The sequence below is a fragment of the Melitaea cinxia genome, chromosome Z, assembly GCF_905220565.1.
Source record: "Melitaea cinxia chromosome Z, ilMelCinx1.1, whole genome shotgun sequence".
NCBI classification, from domain to species: Eukaryota; Metazoa; Arthropoda; class Insecta; order Lepidoptera; family Nymphalidae; genus Melitaea; species Melitaea cinxia.
Genome location: NC_059424.1, coordinates 15,041,526 through 15,059,854, shown reverse-complemented (window position 1 = coordinate 15,059,854; position 18,329 = coordinate 15,041,526). Strand labels below are relative to the sequence as shown.

Here is an 18,329-nt window from a genome sequence, read left to right as displayed (position 1 = left end):
TCAAGTTGTTTGAGACCTTTAAAATATATCAGTTAATAAAAAGCAAATATATGCAAACAACAATATAAACACGAAAAACTTGTCAAACATATGAAATATCAAAATGTATAAATAGAAAAACGAAGCGAATGTAAAAAAATTTGATACTAATATTTCTTAGTATTTGATATTTAATAGAGATTTGAAAACGTATCGGCAACAACTTAGTTACGTAAATAAAAATAACCAGCCTTTTCACTATTTCTATTGCTCACGTATGATTGTAAAAATGGTTTAATAATTAATTTTCGACAATTCGCCTTAACTATAGGACTGCGATTTAGGGATAAAGAAAATTTGGACGTTAGCCAATCAATCCCACCAAACTTCACTGTATACGTAACTATGAAAATAAACATCTATGAATAAATTCAAACGGTTTACACGTTCACTTGGATTTGACCTCTTTCGACGTTCCTTGGTCCACGTAAATTACGAAACGTAGTAAAACTGGCTCATCAGTTTTGGATTTCTTATCACCCACCAACTGGTAAATATGTAGTTGTAAAAATTTTACTTATTCTTCTTCTTTTTTCATAAGATTCTCGACACATAACGTTCGAAAATGTATTTCGTCAGTCATCATTGTCATACGTCAGTGGGTATAGAATAGAAATAAGTATCTTCTAGACAAAAATATCAATTAAATCTAACGCTGATTGATAGTTATTAGTTTAATTCAAAGTATCTTTCATTTGTGGATAAGCTCCAATTTATTTTGAGATAAAAATTATATGAAATGTTACAATAATTAATCAATCCATCAAATCGCGAACGAAATTTCGAATAATGAAAATTATTTTTTTTATCCAGTAAATGCTTTAAGCATAATATTCAGCGTTTTTTTCCCCAATGAAATATTATTAAACCTTAATTTGGTTAAAAGGCAAGCTTAACTGTTATTATACTTATTCAATTCGAGGTGTACGATCTGTAAATAGCATGCAATGAGAACATGGATATGATGATCAATCGGTTTGCTTACTCTTAAGGAACGCATAATTAACGTTAATACTGTGGACAATTCGTCAAACTTTCGTGTCGTTTAGATTGTTCTTGTTAACGCCTTTCAGGAGCAAAACATACCTCCGGTGGGGATGAAACGCCACCCATCCCAGAAGAGGAACTGGAACAGCAGAAAATCGAACATGAAAAACAAATGCAAAAGGTATTTAATACACATTTTCAGAAGATTAAATGATACAGCACCATTAAAAGTAGTGACAAAGTGAACACCAAATGATAATTCATCATAGTAAAGTTAATCTAAAGGAAAATATGAGTTTAAATTTTGCTGATAAGATTATAATTATAGGATTTACTCCTAAAATCAAGCCCAATGAGTTTTTGAGAATTAGTTACAGTCACTACTGAACACCGTTATATTTTGTGGGGCACAGGTATTTATAAAATGGGCATCACTTACCTTGTTCTTAAGAAATTTAATTATTTTAGGAAAAACAATGCCAAGCAAGAGAAGCTGAGGAAGTCAGGAAGTTGGACATAAAACTTCTTCATCAGCGAGCAATAGAAGCACAGGAAGAACAAAAGCGCGAGGTAAAATATTTTGCACTTTACGAATTTTACTTATCTTTTTTTTTTTTTTTAAATATATCATGATGTTAAACAACTGATTTCAAAAAAAAAGGAAGATGGTCTCAATTCGAATGTATTTTTGTGTGCTACCTTCATAACTTTTACTAAGTATACCGTTTTAATGATTCCCTGACGAAAGCTGATGCTTATGGCTGGTCCCATTTAAATTTGATCGAGTGCATTTTGAGTACATATATCCGTAATAATGCTTATTTATTTGTTTATTTTATCGAGTGCCTACGTTATATTACTTGTTGATGTAAATGCATTTCGGTTTTTTGTTGTTTGCAACCAAACACTATTATTAACTCTTATATAACCAAAATTTATTTTTATTTTAAGATTTGTGTGGTGAATTTCAACATTTTCTACGTTGAAACTCCAATAAAGAGATACGATATTTTATCTCTTCTTTTATTTTTTTCTATAACGCCCTTCGGAATCGTTCCATGATGAATATTTTGTAGCCATTGCTAATTTGTGTCTTTCTGTTTTCTGTTATATACCTCAGGTTTTTTTTATTATTTAAGTAATTGATATTATCATAATTTTTCCGTGTCCAAACAGATTGCTGAAGCAGTAGAGGAGTTGCGTGGAATAAGTACCTCTTGGTCGCATCACCGATTATGTGACTTGCAGAGACAAGCCACACGATGGCGTTACAGTCGACCTTCCATACCGGATACAAAACATTATAGGGTAAGGCGTTAAGGTATTAGAGTATTACATAAAGATACACAACTAGTGCCTAATTGTGTATCAATGCTGAATTTTATAAAATGTACATAGCACATATGTACAGTTTATTTATTTATTATTAGAATAAAATTCATCTTAGAGCTCATCTTCTCCACTATATTTTATTTTCACGTTAAAATATTTAAGTTCTTATTATACAACTATTTTACTACTTTGTATCTATGGCCTTTATCTGATAATATCTTCGTGTTTATTAGTGGCTAGATAATAAAACATTTTACTTAATTTTACATTTTACAAATATTCTGGCAGTTCAAAATTAAATTAATTAATCGCATTTGTAATCCAACAGAATGTTTTGAAGAAGGCCTGCAGTGCCCAGCTTACAAAACCACAATCTAGCCAAAGTATGAGTGACAACGAAGGCATATTCATAAATTTATCGCGTTTAGGATCTTGTAGAGGTATTATATAGAAAAAATAAGCGATTAATTATAGAACATACGCATTAAGAATATTGTTGAATTAACGTTACTTATTAAGTGTATATAATGTTTGTAATATGTTTTTTAACCGACTTCCAAAAAGGATGATGCTCTCAATTCGATTGAATTTTTATGTACCTATGTTAACCCGTAACTTTTGACTGTCGAATCGAAAAATGGTGCTTGTCATGTGGTCCTGTTTAAATTTAATTGAGATCGAAGAAGTACTTTTTGTGTTATATCTAATATATAACGAATGAATAATTTCGTAAATTTAAGGACATAAAATTTGTTTGCCTAATCTGACAGATATGTCAGATTAATCTGACTAACTTTTTACTGCGAATAGTGTAGTCATTATCGCGATTAGTACGAATAGTCGACTGATACCGAATCATAATAACATTACCGCTTACTAACTGGTCTAGATTAGACTTAATTGTTTCAACCCCGCTACCCAAAGTTCAGTTTAACTTAGCCAATCTGAACTGTAATACTTGACACTACACTTACAGTTTGTTGGGTTTAATAGTTATGTAATAGTATAATAACCATATTATTAAGTGACTAAAAAAATAAGTATGTAATATTTTTAAATCTTTAAATAAATAATAACTTTTCATTTACATCTACAATTTTGATAAAGACAATTTGAAAGTATCGAATTCGAGAAAAATAATTACAAATTCCACAGTAAATAAATGACATAATTCGATCGATTCCAAATGTAGCGACGACAGCAAAGTCTGTTTAAAATAAAGTTATTGATGTATTATTCTAGGAATTATCTATATTTGTCTCTTCTTTTAATGCTTCAAATGTGAGATAAATAACTAACAATAATAGTAACGTCTATATATTATAATATATAGAGGTTTTTTTATCACAGGTTGCTGATCTGGCATAAAACGGTATCCAACAAACAAAATTTTGTGCTGTATATTTTTATCAGTATCATATTTAATTTTTTCTGTATAATATTACTGTACCCAATCATTATTTAAAATTATTGCATTTTGATTAAGGTGAAACTGGTTGTTGGATTATTATTATACCTCTTGCTTGCAAAACTTATAAATGAGAGATATTTTTATCAGAAACCGATGAAACGAACCCTTAGTAGGTAATATTATTTAGTACATATATGTATCTTGCTACACGTGTAAATTTTTACATTTTAAAATTAGTTGACAGTGATCTTGTTTTGTAAATTTTATTTTTAGACGCCATAAAGCATTTGAAATCACATGACATATTATATCGGTTTAGATGAATCAATAGATAGCGATGGATGCTCTGAAACGCCGTGTTGTGTCACCGGAGATGAGGCCAGATCTTGGATAGCCTCGGCAAATGACGTCAGTGCGTCAGTCAAAGGAGAGCTAGTCAAAACACCGTCTTGTCCTGGGTAACAATATTTATTTTTTATTTAATTTATTAAGTAAACATTATCGTAAATCGTAATAAATTTTAAGACTGTAAACACACCACGTAATTTTTGGACTAAAATAGGTTTTTAAATATGTCTAATGATTTTTTTGCTACTTACAAATCAACGAGCAAAAGTGTTTTTAATCGCACTACCTTTGAAGTGAAATTTAAAGAGATCACTTAAGACCCCAAAAAGCAATGAATATTCTACAGATACCTTCAATCATTTATATGAATATGAAATAAGTTCTTTAAAAGTCAAAATGTGAATTTTAAACAACTGAAGTATCAAAAGAATACACAAATGTGATTGAAGTCGAGCTTATGACCCGGCGCTGAGTCTTGCTGAAAGGACCATTCTTGGTTACTGAACATGATGTTGTTAAGAGGCTTTTTTGTACCTTTTTCAGAAAAATATGAATCAGTCGCTCTTTCATAGCTTACACCCCACAAAACCATCACTGAAGTCGGATAATAACCACGTTGTACTCTGTTGACTAATTGGGAAGCTTACTTAGAGTTCTGAGCATAAATAGGGTCATTTTGTTTGTTAAAATATTGCTTGTTGTTTTGATTTTACCAACCTATTCTTTTTAAATTATCAGTTAAGAAATGACCAGTGCGTCTCTTATAGGCTGCAGTCATAGTCATAACTCTAAGTCATCTTTTAAAATACGCGACATGGTTCTAGGTGCTATCTTCATTTCCTGAGATAAAATCTTTTGTTTTCGGAAAGAATTTCTCCGAACTTTTTCTCTTACTACTTTGATCGCCTTTTTTGTACAACCACTACTTATGTTGACAGCCAAATCTTTTTTCTGTCACAAAGAGAGGAGGTTTCACAGTACCTATCAATAGCCGGGTACACAAACATTTGATTAAAATCAAGTGTATTGAGAGTTTTAAAAATTGTATTTGGCTAATACCTACTTTATGTAATGAAATCATAGCGATTCGGTCCTTTATATCACAACACTCCATTTTTATATCACAAAATATTTTACGATGTACTGGCGCGAAAATGAAAAAACACAATGAACAATCATATAAAAATGACAAATTCCAAATTCAAATGAAATATTTTGTTTATTTTTAATTGTTACAGTATTTACGAGTATGGCCAGACTATGTAATAATATTAGTATGAATAATTTAATTTTACTACTATATAGGTAATAGTACTAGAAGTAAATTAAAGTAATAAAATTAAACTATTCATTAATATAAAGTTACTAAGAGAAATTAATTTCGTGGAACTTAGTAGCGATCGGCTACTGAAATTAAGCTACGTAAAATTTATTTGGTGGTCAATTAAACAGAGAACACCTTTATTGCGATTATTATTCACAGTATCTAAAGTGATAGTAATAAATATTTTTATTTTTGACTAGGCACTCGTTGACAAAATCTACATTACTAAGTTGTTTACTTTAGAAATGTTTACACACGATTAAACGGTTAATCGGTTAATTGTAATAATTCCTGATTTTTCCTTTCAAACGAATATTTTAAAGTTCCACACAATGGCCATATGATGAACGTAATCAATGATCGTAACAGCGCGCCTTCATGTGCGCATTTAAAATTGAATGATAAAATCGTTACTTAAATGATTTGAGTAATTAATATTATTATTATATTAGCTTTTATTAATAAACATCGTCAGAGAATACATAAAATATCTTAGTTTTTTTTTTGAACTAATGAATACCTAGTTGTGTTTGGTGGGCTTTTAACAAAAATTTAAATTATTTTGACAACGTAAATATGTATTGTGTTTTATGAGCTTTTAGCAAAACATGAATTAACTATTATACATAATATAAGCTATACGTAGCCCAAACAAAAAAAAACAACGGTGACTAATGTTCAAATTGAAATACAATAATTAATTTAACATCAAATTTTGTACGAAATATACTTTATTATATATAAACAATTGTAAAACACATTACTTATTATGATAATTGTCCAAAACATCTCTATTACAAAAGCATTAGTAACAAAATTCCTTTACATTGACATACAAAATTAATGCGCAATAAGTCATAACAAAAGAAATCGTGAAAACCACAGTCGCAAACACTTAGGAAAAATAATGTTAACGCATTTGCAGAAGAAAAAATAGATAAGCGAAAGATACAATTATTCTTAACGTATAATAATTGAAGCAACAATAAAATCAAGATATACGCACCGACTTAAAATGTAATTTTACACTCCTATAATATTAGCACGATGTTTAAATCTGCACGAAAATGATTTCTATCGACTAATAGAACTCCGGAACAACTTTAAGCTCTATCCAAAGAAATAACACAGCATTCAACAAGTTGCTCTTCTTAAGTCACGCGATCTTAATAGTGACGTCATTTTAGAAAATATTCCAATTTACGTTCAAGAACGTAAACGTTTTTTTTTTTAACAAACCTAAAATTGTAAAAAAAATCGTTTAAAAAACTTTTTATTACTCTTTATATTGAATAAATAATAAAATTTAATTTTCGGGAATAAATAGAGAAAATTGAATCCTCCGGGACAACCGTGCTCGCGACGCTCTATGGGGCGCAGCTGCATACAGACTGCATTTTACCTAGGTTACCAATACTGATTCTATCAAAATAGATGCGATGTATGTACGTATATGCGTATTAACTTCAATTGAATATGCTATTATAAATTTTAAATTCTTTATTTTTTATCTGTAACAATAAATTTACATTTTTTTTGAAATTTTATAGCTGCAGAATTTTATAAAAAGCTTAAAGATTTTTTTTTTAGTAAAATTTTAATGTATTTTATTATGTAAGCCTAAAAGTGTTCTTAATCGTGTTCCGGATCAATCGGTTTTTTTTTAGAATAAAAATTTATGTTCAAAATTTGGGTACCAATAATAAAGGCACTTCCATGTAATTGGCGTAGCATCTGGGCCTTAATCTAGAAATAGGTCAAATCGGTAGAACGCTGGACGCATGCGCAGGGTTGCGTCGCGCGCATCCCTTTGTTCCAACCCTACACCGCGTTACGACACAATAAGCAGATTTAGCAGTTGAAACCTCGACGGCAACGCTACCCATGTTGAGTTATTAAGCCTATCTGCCTACTCGGTGAGTGTACCACTCACCGAATAATACTCGTCTGATTTATCTAATATACCGCGATAGTTCAGTGCTTAGAAGTTTTTCTGGTGTGAACCACTCAAACTAGAGGAATAGATGTTAGCGTTTAGGGCATGCATGCTTATCTATGTTTATGTCTTTGAGTGTTAAAACTTAACCCGCAATTTCCTATCCTTCGACCGTGGGAGTGTACGTTTATTACAGATAAGATGTTTGTAGGGAGTTAAGATGCTGTTGCTAAGCGTAGGAGCGGAATGAGGCGACACGAGATGCAAGGCAGGGAGAGCGGCGGCAAGGACGGCATCATGTCGCGCAGCGAGTCCACGGTCAGCCGCTGCACGCCACATACACCGCTCGGCCCGCCTGACTCCGTCAGCATCGACTCGAATCCCATGCCCACCATATACCGGTAACTGGACCTTTGGGGACCGCCGTGTTGCCCGGGGAGAAGACGTAACCTCAATGCGGGACGTTCTGTGCGATCGATGAACTTCATTTATGCATACGATTATTGAAAATTCAATAGAAATAATTGAGTGATATCGATCGTCCAGCACGTCGCGAAGTCCTTGCGCAATTGCACGGTATACCCATAAACGACCTTGACATTTTACTGAAAGTCATTAGACTGCAGTCCCGATGCGCCATGCCTCTATCTATGTCTTCTCCCAGTGGTGAGTAAAGCTGAGCACTCCGCTGCATCGCGCACAGCGACCGTCGCATGCGAGTAGGCACCACGACGGCGACGTATCTAAAGCCAAGTTGTTAAGTATTATTAAAAAGTAATGCCCCGGTCTGATCATTGGCGAATGTTACAACAAAGTGTAAGAATAAATTACGGAAAACAGCTTATTTAAAACTGCTAAGCGATTAGTTTGTATTCAAATACATAATTCGATTTGTAACTATTATGCTGATTACGAATCTGATATTAACCAATATATCATTAACCATATCTGATACCAGTATGTCATGCGATCCGACCAAGGCGTTACACAAAAAACAGCTTAAGATACCGCCGACCATTTAGTACGAAGCTTGGCTTACCTCATGTTGGCTGCGGAAAGCAGATGCTGTGCAAGGTATGGTATTCCAATGATACACTACCGCTTTATGACTCTGCTCCATAATTCTGGTACCCTTTCCTTGCTGTTCTTTCACTTTCTTCTCTATTCACAACTATCGCTTCATAGATGTTAGGGATCAATTTTAAATTAAATAAATTTTTAAAAAATATATTAAAAAATAGAATATTTTAGAAACTAGAAATTCATAACCATATAAAACGTTAGCGTATAGCATAAATTTCAGTCAACATAGTCGTCCCTCAAATGAAATGGTTTCGGAATTAACAAAATAAATTATATGTTTTCAATGAAAATGGTATTTTTATTATTAAGAAATCTTTATGTACTCGGTAGGTATCCCCAGCTATATCGATTTAACAATTAAATTAATAGATGTTTTCTTGTTAGATATAGCGATGACATTGACCGTTTGCTTTTAGAGAAAACTGCATTGTATAGACAGTATATAGTACAGGAATAAGTAGATACGACATATATAGACATAAGTAGATAACAAAAGAAACTAATATACTTTAAGCATAGCACATAATAGATAATCATAGAAATATTCATTTCATTTAGACTAGTAACTGTTACCGAGTGATTAAATAGTGATCAGAGTATTTGTAGTTATAGTACAAATATATACTAATAGGCAAAATGTTAGATAAATTTCAAATGCTTGAACACTTTTTTGTAGTTCAAATTAACTTAGAAAATAATATGCTACAGCCTGTAATATTTCACTGCTGGGCATAGGCCCCTTTCCGCATGTAAGAGAAAGATCAGAGCTTCCACCACGCTGCCCAATACGGGATGGCGGATATTAGAAAATACTAAATTGAAATATTTTGTTTCGATCAGTTCCAGAGGAAAAATATTATTAGAACCCTAGTAAACCATTACAAATAATTGATGATAATCATTACAGAAGACAAAGGAAGATTTATAAAATACTTGGAATATTTGCAGTTGATTTTACCTTTAAACCCAAATAATATGAAGCAAATATAAGTAATTATTATTAATATTTGTCGCCACAGATGTCGCGCTCCCATTGCCTCGCTTGATTGTATGGATGAATTTAGCGCCAATTCTCAGCAAATGTTAGATCAAGGTAAAAAACATGAGAAAATATATTTTAAATCGTTTCAATTATAAAAAATTATATTTAAAGAAGTTCTGAGAGGGCTAGTTGATATTTTTGGCTTAACATTTAAAATTTTCTATTAATTCAGTTCCTTAAAAATTTAATATCTTATGAGTATTCATATGTTCATAGCCAATAATGCACACGTTTATACTACTATATTACTGTAGACCCAAATTTTGTCTACAGCTGGCGAAATGAATGTCTCCAAGCATATGTCTGTGTACATGGGCAACCATGCTAGTATGCCTTCAGCAGTAACACCTGGGCTTCGCTATAAAAACTTAGGAAAATCTGGCTTGAGAGTACCGAATATTGGATTAGGACTGTGGACGATGTTAAGTGAAGATTGTTCTGAGGATATTATTATGACCGCTCTGGAAAACGGTATCAATTTGTTTGACCTTTCTGAGGCGCATTGTGGTAAGATATAACTTTAGAATTTTATTTGATTTCCTATCTTTATTTAGCTTCAATTGATTAATAATAATTACAGCCAGAGGTGAGGTTGAGCTTGGTAGAATATTGAAGAAGAGGAATGTGAGGCGAACTAGCGTGATTATCACCACAAAAATATATTGGAGTACGAAGTAAGTAATGCTGTTACATTATTTTTTATCTAATCACTTTCAAATATCTTTAGTTATTTCTAATTTATTAAGCTCCGAATTTAAATGTATTAACATTTTGTTTACTAACACTTCGTCTTATAAATGTAAATATACATTGTTGTACAATTTATACAGTTATTGTTATGATTAATAATAGAATAATCAAAAATGTCTTCATAAAATGAGAGACATATAAGAGACGTTGAATATAAATGTAATAAATCAACTAAACTAAGTAACGAAAACGATAAAGGTCTGGCTTCTGGGACTGACTTACTTGCGCAGTTCGGTTTGCGTAGTCAAGCTGCTGCAAAAAACTCCAACCTTAAACAAATCGTTCAGTGAACTAATAAATAAACATACACTCACTTAACTGCGCAAACAGATATGCTTATGCCTAAGTCCAAGTGATATTATATGCGTATTGGAACGTGTAGCCACAAACCGAAGCTTTCACATAACAAGTGATAAATTTCTGATAATAAAAAGAAAACGTCTGTGAGCCTATGGATGAAATATATCGTGGATCATATATAACAAAACAAGAAATAATGATCATATTTAACACTTATGTCCTAGAGGATAGAATCTCTTCTGTAACACTCACCCAGTAAATTCTTTATACCTATCTTATACAAAACTATGCTACTGCAAACATGTTTTGGAGCCTTTCGCTTCTGAAATTGCTTTAATAAAATGCTGCTTAACTAATGCTTTTAGCTTTTCTAGATCCTAATATTGAATCTCCATTTACTAGGTTTCCCCATGCTAACAGGTCAGATGAAAGGGGTTTATCTAGAAAACATATCATTGAAAGTGTAAAAGCTTCACTACAGAGACTTCAAGTTGAATATATAGATGTAGTACTGCTACACAAAACTGATCCCGTTTGCCCTATGGAAGGTAAGTTCAAAACAACAAGCTAGCCCGTATGATTTACAATACATCCTTTTAAGTTTCTGTGTTATCCTAATTTCGTTTCCAGAGTTGGTCAGAGCAATGAATTTCGTAATCAATCAAGGATGGGTTATGTACTGGGGTACAGCTCGATGGTCTCCTTCAGAGGTAATTACATAGTTTAAAAAAGATGTATGTATACGTCATTAATCAAAATACGAGATACATATTAAGTAATAAGATTTTTAATCTCTGTAATTAGATTAAATAGTTGTTATTATCATAGTAGAATCAGATATTTCAAAAATAAAACGCAAACCTATAAATGTAACCAAAATCATATAAATAGCCACTCGACGAATCCATGAGGAAAACTTTAATCTCTACAATTTGTATTTAATTGATATAACTAAACTATTCTTATATATTGGCTTCAACTATTTTAAAGCAATTATATTTATGTTTTGTTTTACTTTTAATATTTTAGTAATAAAATATTATTATAAATAGGTAGTTCCTCACAGTCCGATTAAAATAAGTATAAATCTAAAATGAGAAGAGATTATACTGTTCTAATGGATAAAAGAATATTTGTGATATAAATGGCTTTAATATAATGGATTCTTATTTTTCTTTCAGATAATGGACGCTTACACTAACTGTAGGCAATTCAACTGTATCACACCTATAGTTGAACAGACTGAATATCACATGTTCTGTCGAGAAAAACCTGAACTATACATGCCCGAACTGTACCACAAGATTGGTGTTGGTGAGTATGTGAAATATGGTGCCTCTCACATTGTCCTACATTCTTGTCACACGCTTAACTCTCTGCCAAATCAACTCATTCATGCTATATATTTGCAGTTATATATTTACGCTTAATCCATTAAACTTTTGATTTACGTAGATCAATATAGAAATATAAATATCATGTAGTTAAATTATTATGTATTTATTTTTATGTACACATTTATATTTAGATAACACGTTTAATTTTAACAAGTATTAGTGAAATATATTAAATATACATTGAATGATTTAATTGTTGTAAAAATTAATACATACATAATCAATTACAAATACTATTTAAATTATGTATCGTAAGTCAGAATGTTTAAATGTAAAACTTTGTGAGACGGGTAAATAATAATAAATAATAATATACCAAATATTACTATTTCGAGAATGCCTAAATTTGGCAGGCGAAATAGGCGTGTGACCTATCATGGTGTGGTTCTACTTGTTCATAGGTATCATGTGTCTGATCCCAGGGATGATGGCGTGGTCTGCGATTACAACTGGTAAAGGTCTTGGACGTGAAGAAATTACTGGTCTATTCGCGAAGTCACGTTTCAACAGAAAATACAGTACTTTCAGCTGGTGCGAAGAAGACCTTGCAGTTCCGGATGTAAGCGAGGTTAGTTTTGTGGTCCCTGTGAATCGCAAGTAGAGTTACCCATATTTTAAATCAAAGTGCTCTTTTCAGATGAGAATTTCTAACAGCAAAGAGCAGGTGGCCGGAGAGGAACCTCGCACATATGGAGAAAAACTGCGAGATCTCGCTAATTTAGCTAATACTATGAGTACGAATAATTTGCTATAAATATTTTGAATAAAAAAGGTCTAATTTTAAGGAAAGTATAACATGGACTTAGGAAACCCACATGGGTATTATTTATTACGTATTTATTATTACTAGTGGTCACCCAGTGGTCGAAATTCGGGGTAATTAATTTAAATTATAAGATTGAACCTTATCAAGGTTATGTTGTTAAATACATGCTGATGGGTCTAATATCTTTTTATTGATTTAATGTATTTTTATGCTAAATTAAAAAAAAATACTAGCATTCTGCAGTCCTTCTCTATATACACTATAAGTTTGCGAAATTTAACACTCCTCTTTCCGCGCAATTTTTGTAAATAGGGTTACAAAGTTTTTGCTTCACGTATTTATATATAGATACGTGATTTATGCGTTAAAACAATAAAAATTATTTCTGTAACCAGATTGCTCTATGAGTCAGTTGGCTGTCGCCTGGTGCCTCAAAAATGAATCCATAAACTGCTTACTGCTTGGCGCAACCAGCGTTGATCAATTTAAAGAAAATATTCATGCTTTGCAGGTACATACCCTTAAAATTATAGTAGCATGGAAAGGGATTATAATAGCTATTTTAGGTTCCAAATATAAAATGGGAAAAATTTACAATATTAAAATTTAAATTAATAGTGACAATGGAAAATGTTGCTGTATAGTTTCAACCCTATATATGAAACACTGTATTATACTACCATATATATTATTGAAATCAACGTACCTAATACTCACATGACTTAAAAATTGATATCAAATGAATTAGATACATATTTAAAAGAACTCCGTTTTTGGTATATATATTGAAATGCTTTTTACATCAGATCGTGCCTCAGCTAAGTCCTTCGGTGATGGATGATATTGAGCAGCTGCTGTCAAATAAACCACAAAGACCACCCATGGTCTCAACACTCGCGATGCGCAATCAACAGAATAGTAACACAGTGCGATTGGACATGACGTGAGACTTATATTTATTTATTTGTTATAACTTATATTTAATGATTTATTATTAACGTATAGAGAACAACTCTAGAGTATAGTGTATAGAGTTGTTCAACTCTATACAATAATAATAATGAATTAAATATAAGTCTGCACATGTCTTTCTTCTCATGTGAACGACTTTTTTTAATATATGTTTTTTTTTATAATGTATTGAATTGATATATAAAATGTTCAATCGTTGATAAATAAGGTTATAAATTTTGTCACCGTGTACCGTAGTGGTGCATCAACATCTGGAGCGGGCTCACCGAAAGCTGAAGGTGATGTCGTTGAAGCCGAAGCCTCCACGCCCGCTAAAGAGTCCGGGCGTGGTTTTTGTGAGATTCAGTGACCGTGGTGGCGCGGAAGCACTGAGTCTGCTTCCAAATCTAGCAAATCAAAGGTAGAGTTACACAAGTAACCTGGACATATACTCTACGTTATTCAAGTCTCTTATTATACTAAAACACATTTGTTGTTTATTTTGTAAAAAGTAGTCTTTATGTCGCTGTTAACAATGTTGCCCTTATTTTACTCTAGGCGTGACATGGAAAATAGACGTCAATATATTTTAGTATTTAACATAATAAAAAATTTATTTATAAAAATATTGCAGGAATCAGTTAAGGACGGCAAGCCAAAATTCTTTTTAAATAACGCTGGAGAAGTCATCAGGCGTATTGGTAAGTTAAAGTGCTCAACCAAGGTTATTTTTCTCGTATATTAAATAAATCGTTAAACAAATAATCCCTTGTTGAAAATTTAAATTAAATGATTATGCTCTCTTAACAGATTGTTTCTTTTTTTTTTTAATTTTCTGAAACTCGACTAATTCAACGATTTTTACAGAATTAAGTTCCTTAAAACATTTTCAGAACAAGGTGGCGTCTCAACTGACGTCGTTATATCGATATCATCATTAAAAGGAAAACAGCCAGCGTCCGGTGGTAGCAAAGTGAAGAAATCAAAGTCAGGCAATTCAAGTCCTCGTTCCTCGTCCTTACAACGATCATCTTCAGGACAGTTGTCGGTTTCTCGAGACAGGCGTAGGTCACGATTCGATATGCCTTCACCAGCTGACGTGTAAATAAAGACACACGAAATGTAATTTTGTAACGATAATGGTTCTTATTGTAAGAATATTAAACAAATCATGTAGGTTACAAAGTTATGATAATGTTTGATAAGTGATGAACTATGTTAGGAATAAATTCCTTGTACCTTAGTTTGTTTAAAGGGAGGTGGCAAAATCGTATTTGAAATTATTTGACACTGAATTGTTCAGCTGTCATTGGAACTGTGATGAAAATGTTGTATTATTTCTGATAATGTAAATTAAATGATTTGTATTTTACTATCATGAAATGATGATAAGAAGTAGCATTTTTGTGCAAAGCACAGCACTTTTGAAACTAGCTTCATTTTAGTTTCACAAAAAGTAGAGACAATTTGAAATGTAATTTTCTTCGATGTCAAGTACTACTATAATTGTTCTTGTATCTACATGTCAGCAGTTAAAAAATTGTATATTAAATATATGTAAGTACATATTTTGCTATTTAGGTTTTTTTTTTATTTCAACGTACAATAGTTGTGTAGATAAATGTCCACATAATTTAATTGATCTACAGCACGTACTTTGGTACGAGTATATTTATAAGTGTAGATTCGATGTGCTAGAAGATAAATAATCTGTAAATTTTAATACGATTTTTAAAGCCTGTTAGGATTGTATAATGTCTGGCTTAGATATGATGTAGTTTGTGTAAAATCTGTAGTTACAATCGTTACAGACCATTTAGGGTGTCTTTCACTTAGATAAAGTACGGAGCTTAATGCCGCGTTCACGATTTAGTTGCACATATTGTTATTGTTCTAAATTATAATAAAGAGTTATAAATTTATTTGCGGCTATATTATTATTGTTAATATAAGAAATATGTGTACTATTTTTGTAAAAATAATTATATAGATGTAAGTAAAAATCACAACAACTTCAGTTACAATAACTTATGGCGCTACTTCACTTGGTAATTTTATAAATAATTTATTACACAAACGCTTTATTACGAGTACATTAATAAAAGCACAAGTACTTATTAGTGATTTACATCGCTAAAGATTTTAATCGTTGGTAAATATTATCATAAATAATTAATGCAGGAACTTATTTCAGCTTATGGTATAGTTATTCTTGCGTGCTAAAACTATACTAAGATTCGTGTTAAAATGCAAGAAGTATTAAATATAACCAAATTTTGTTTTGAATAATTTTAGAATCTGTTTTAAGCCAGAACGCGTAAGCGTGGATGCGGCATAAAAGCGAGAATAGGTGAATTAAATTAATATAACAGTTATATAGATCTAATTGATTCCTTTGACTACTGATAAGGAAGCTAGTTTTATAAGTGAAATTGTAAAATTCAAAAAATACCGCTTCCCACTGCTTGCATTAATATAAATAATGTCTGGCTTAAAATGTAATATTTCGTTAACATAACGAAAGAATGAATGTTATTAACGATTAAGTATTTATTGTATTTTAAACGATCAATTTGAACGTATAGGATTAGTATCTTATTTATTAAAAATTATTCGTAATTGTAAAAAAAAATTGCACATAAGTACAACAAGAAAATTTTATATAACTTACGCTCGCTAAAGTCATTTTACTCTCTACTACCTAAAAATGATAGACTCCAACATTTAGGACTCCTGAATATGTTCCTGGCTAAATATAATAAAAACGCTAGCATTTAGTGCGGAATTAAATTGATACTACCGCATCACAATTATAATAATAGTGTTTTATGGTTTCAAAACTATATAGGTACTTATTTTTAATTTGTTCTTACTATACGAATATATTATTACATAGTCAAATCTCGGTTTATCGTACATTGATTTAGATTGTACGAATTTTTTTTTTAAATATGTTTACTATGAAAGTGAATTATATTTAAAATGTTTGAAAAAAAATATTTATTTTATTGATGAAATAAAGTATATATTTTTAGCATTATTTTGTACATATGTATTTGCAAATTGATAATTCTTTAACATTTTAAATATTGATTGTCTGTTTTGTTTACTTCCTGAGTGTATTTCTACCCATAAAGCCTAGTTTCACTATCCTTAAAATAATTAATTTTATTTACAAATTGTTTTAATAAACGAAATTGAAACTTAACATAAAATTTAATATAGCAAAACGATCTTTTTTTGAATATTATATCGGTATCAATAGTACTTATTATCAAAATACATCACGTAAAAAAAATAAAATTTATTCTTGTTATTTGTCTTAGTTAGCCCTATATTAATTAATGTGTGTCATTATCATAATTAATGTTAGCATGTTATACTTTACAATCATTATCACAATAAAATCATATCATTAGATTAAATTTAAAAATTTGCAAGTTTATCACGCGTAACTTTGATGTCAATATATAGTCAGGTGTGTTACACTTACATTAAAAGCACGAAAAAAACATTGTCTTTTATTATTTGTATTGAAACCAAGTTGTCGTTTCGTGTTCGTGACTTCTGCAATGTCGCAAAAATGTCAGAAATCTTAGTAACAACGTTCCTTCTAAATTAAGGCATTGAAACTATTATAAACAGTAACGTACCTAATCGTTCGGACACACCCACAGGAAATTCAAGAAATCCTCTCGACAAACTAAATAAGTTTTCAGTTTTAATTACTCTAATTAGGTCTCAAAGTAATATTTTATGCCAATTTCTATTTTTTCACATAAAGTACGTATTAGAAAAATTTGGCGCTTGCGTGAGTTATACATGCGAGCTACACAAACAAAAGTTTTAAAATTTGGTAATATTGATCCCACCAAAAACATTTTCATGTAAAATGTTGCCAAGACGAGATCATATGGCTCGCATTGTCAAAAAGTTATCAGATCTCATGTAGAGCCAAGCTTCTAACTCTACACGCCCTAACTCTACAAGCCCTAACTTCACAAACTCTACACCTTAGTCAAAATATGTGGCTTGGCCGTTTCGCTACCGTCACGTGGGCGTAAGGTGAAAAATTTATTCACTGCTTATTATTCTTCTTTTTATTTTTTCTTTAATAGAACTATTGTATAACAGAAAAGTAATAAACAGTGAATAAATCGACATAAACTAATAACCGATTTTTTTAATGTATTTTATTATTATTATTTATATCAAGCAGTAACAAGGAGTTTCTATATCAATTTTCATCCCTCTAGCATCAAAATTTGCGGAAGTCTCATATAAACTTCCACCCCCTAGTTTAAGGGGTCGGGGGGTAAAAGTTTCAAGTTTTATAATTTTTTTGTTGTTTGTGTACTAATACTAGCTTATATACCAAATTTCAGCTTTCTGGGACTTCAGGAAGTACTCTAAGAATTTTGATGATCATCAGTGAGTGACGACATCAAGGTTTTTTAGACATCAATAAAATCTAAAGTATAAGAGCTATGCAATTGAAACTTTATATGTTTAGTAAGTTTACTATTGACATCATATCCTGAGAATTTTGTTTATCTGGTGTAATCCAAACCCAAGTTATGGTGGTTCAAAAAACCGACGAAGCACTTCGAGAAAAGATAGGTAGTGCTTTTCGTTTTTTTTTTTTTTTGGCTCGTCTTGGCGG

The 18,329-nt window shown here is 31.2% G+C and overlaps 1 protein-coding gene and 1 long non-coding RNA gene across 2 annotated transcripts; one reads left to right on the top strand and one right to left on the bottom strand.

Annotated features, from left to right (window-relative positions):
* The first annotated feature begins 375 nt into the window (after nt 1–375).
* On the top strand, nt 376–14,331 carry LOC123668642 (voltage-gated potassium channel subunit beta-2). The gene is made up of 18 exons (XM_045602356.1): nt 376–529; nt 1,113–1,207; nt 1,495–1,596; nt 2,203–2,334; nt 2,687–2,798; nt 4,089–4,227; nt 9,480–9,553; nt 9,776–10,013; nt 10,069–10,176; nt 10,955–11,100; nt 11,183–11,262; nt 11,734–11,866; nt 12,372–12,508; nt 12,587–12,683; nt 13,111–13,226; nt 13,522–13,658; nt 13,925–14,087; nt 14,301–14,331. The coding sequence occupies exons 2-17, from the start codon at nt 1,199–1,201 to the stop codon at nt 14,034–14,036; spliced, it is 1,872 nt and encodes a 623-aa protein (XP_045458312.1). The 5' UTR covers nt 376–529; nt 1,113–1,198; the 3' UTR covers nt 14,037–14,087; nt 14,301–14,331.
* On the bottom strand, nt 4,019–6,592 carry LOC123668643. The gene is made up of 2 exons (XR_006745613.1): nt 6,448–6,592; nt 4,019–4,223 (listed from the first exon to the last, which is right to left on the bottom strand). It is a non-coding gene; the product is annotated as an uncharacterized LOC123668643 (long non-coding RNA).
* Nucleotides 14,332–18,329: the final 3,998 nt, after the last annotated feature.

Excerpts from the sequence above, each read along its gene's own strand:
- LOC123668642 (XM_045602356.1), top strand. Across the intron at positions 10,177-10,954 it reads AAAATATATTGGAGTACGAA|GTTTCCCCATGCTAACAGGT; the intron begins GTAAGTAATGCT and ends TCCATTTACTAG. Across the intron at positions 11,101-11,182 it reads TCCCGTTTGCCCTATGGAAG|AGTTGGTCAGAGCAATGAAT; the intron begins GTAAGTTCAAAA and ends TTTCGTTTCCAG.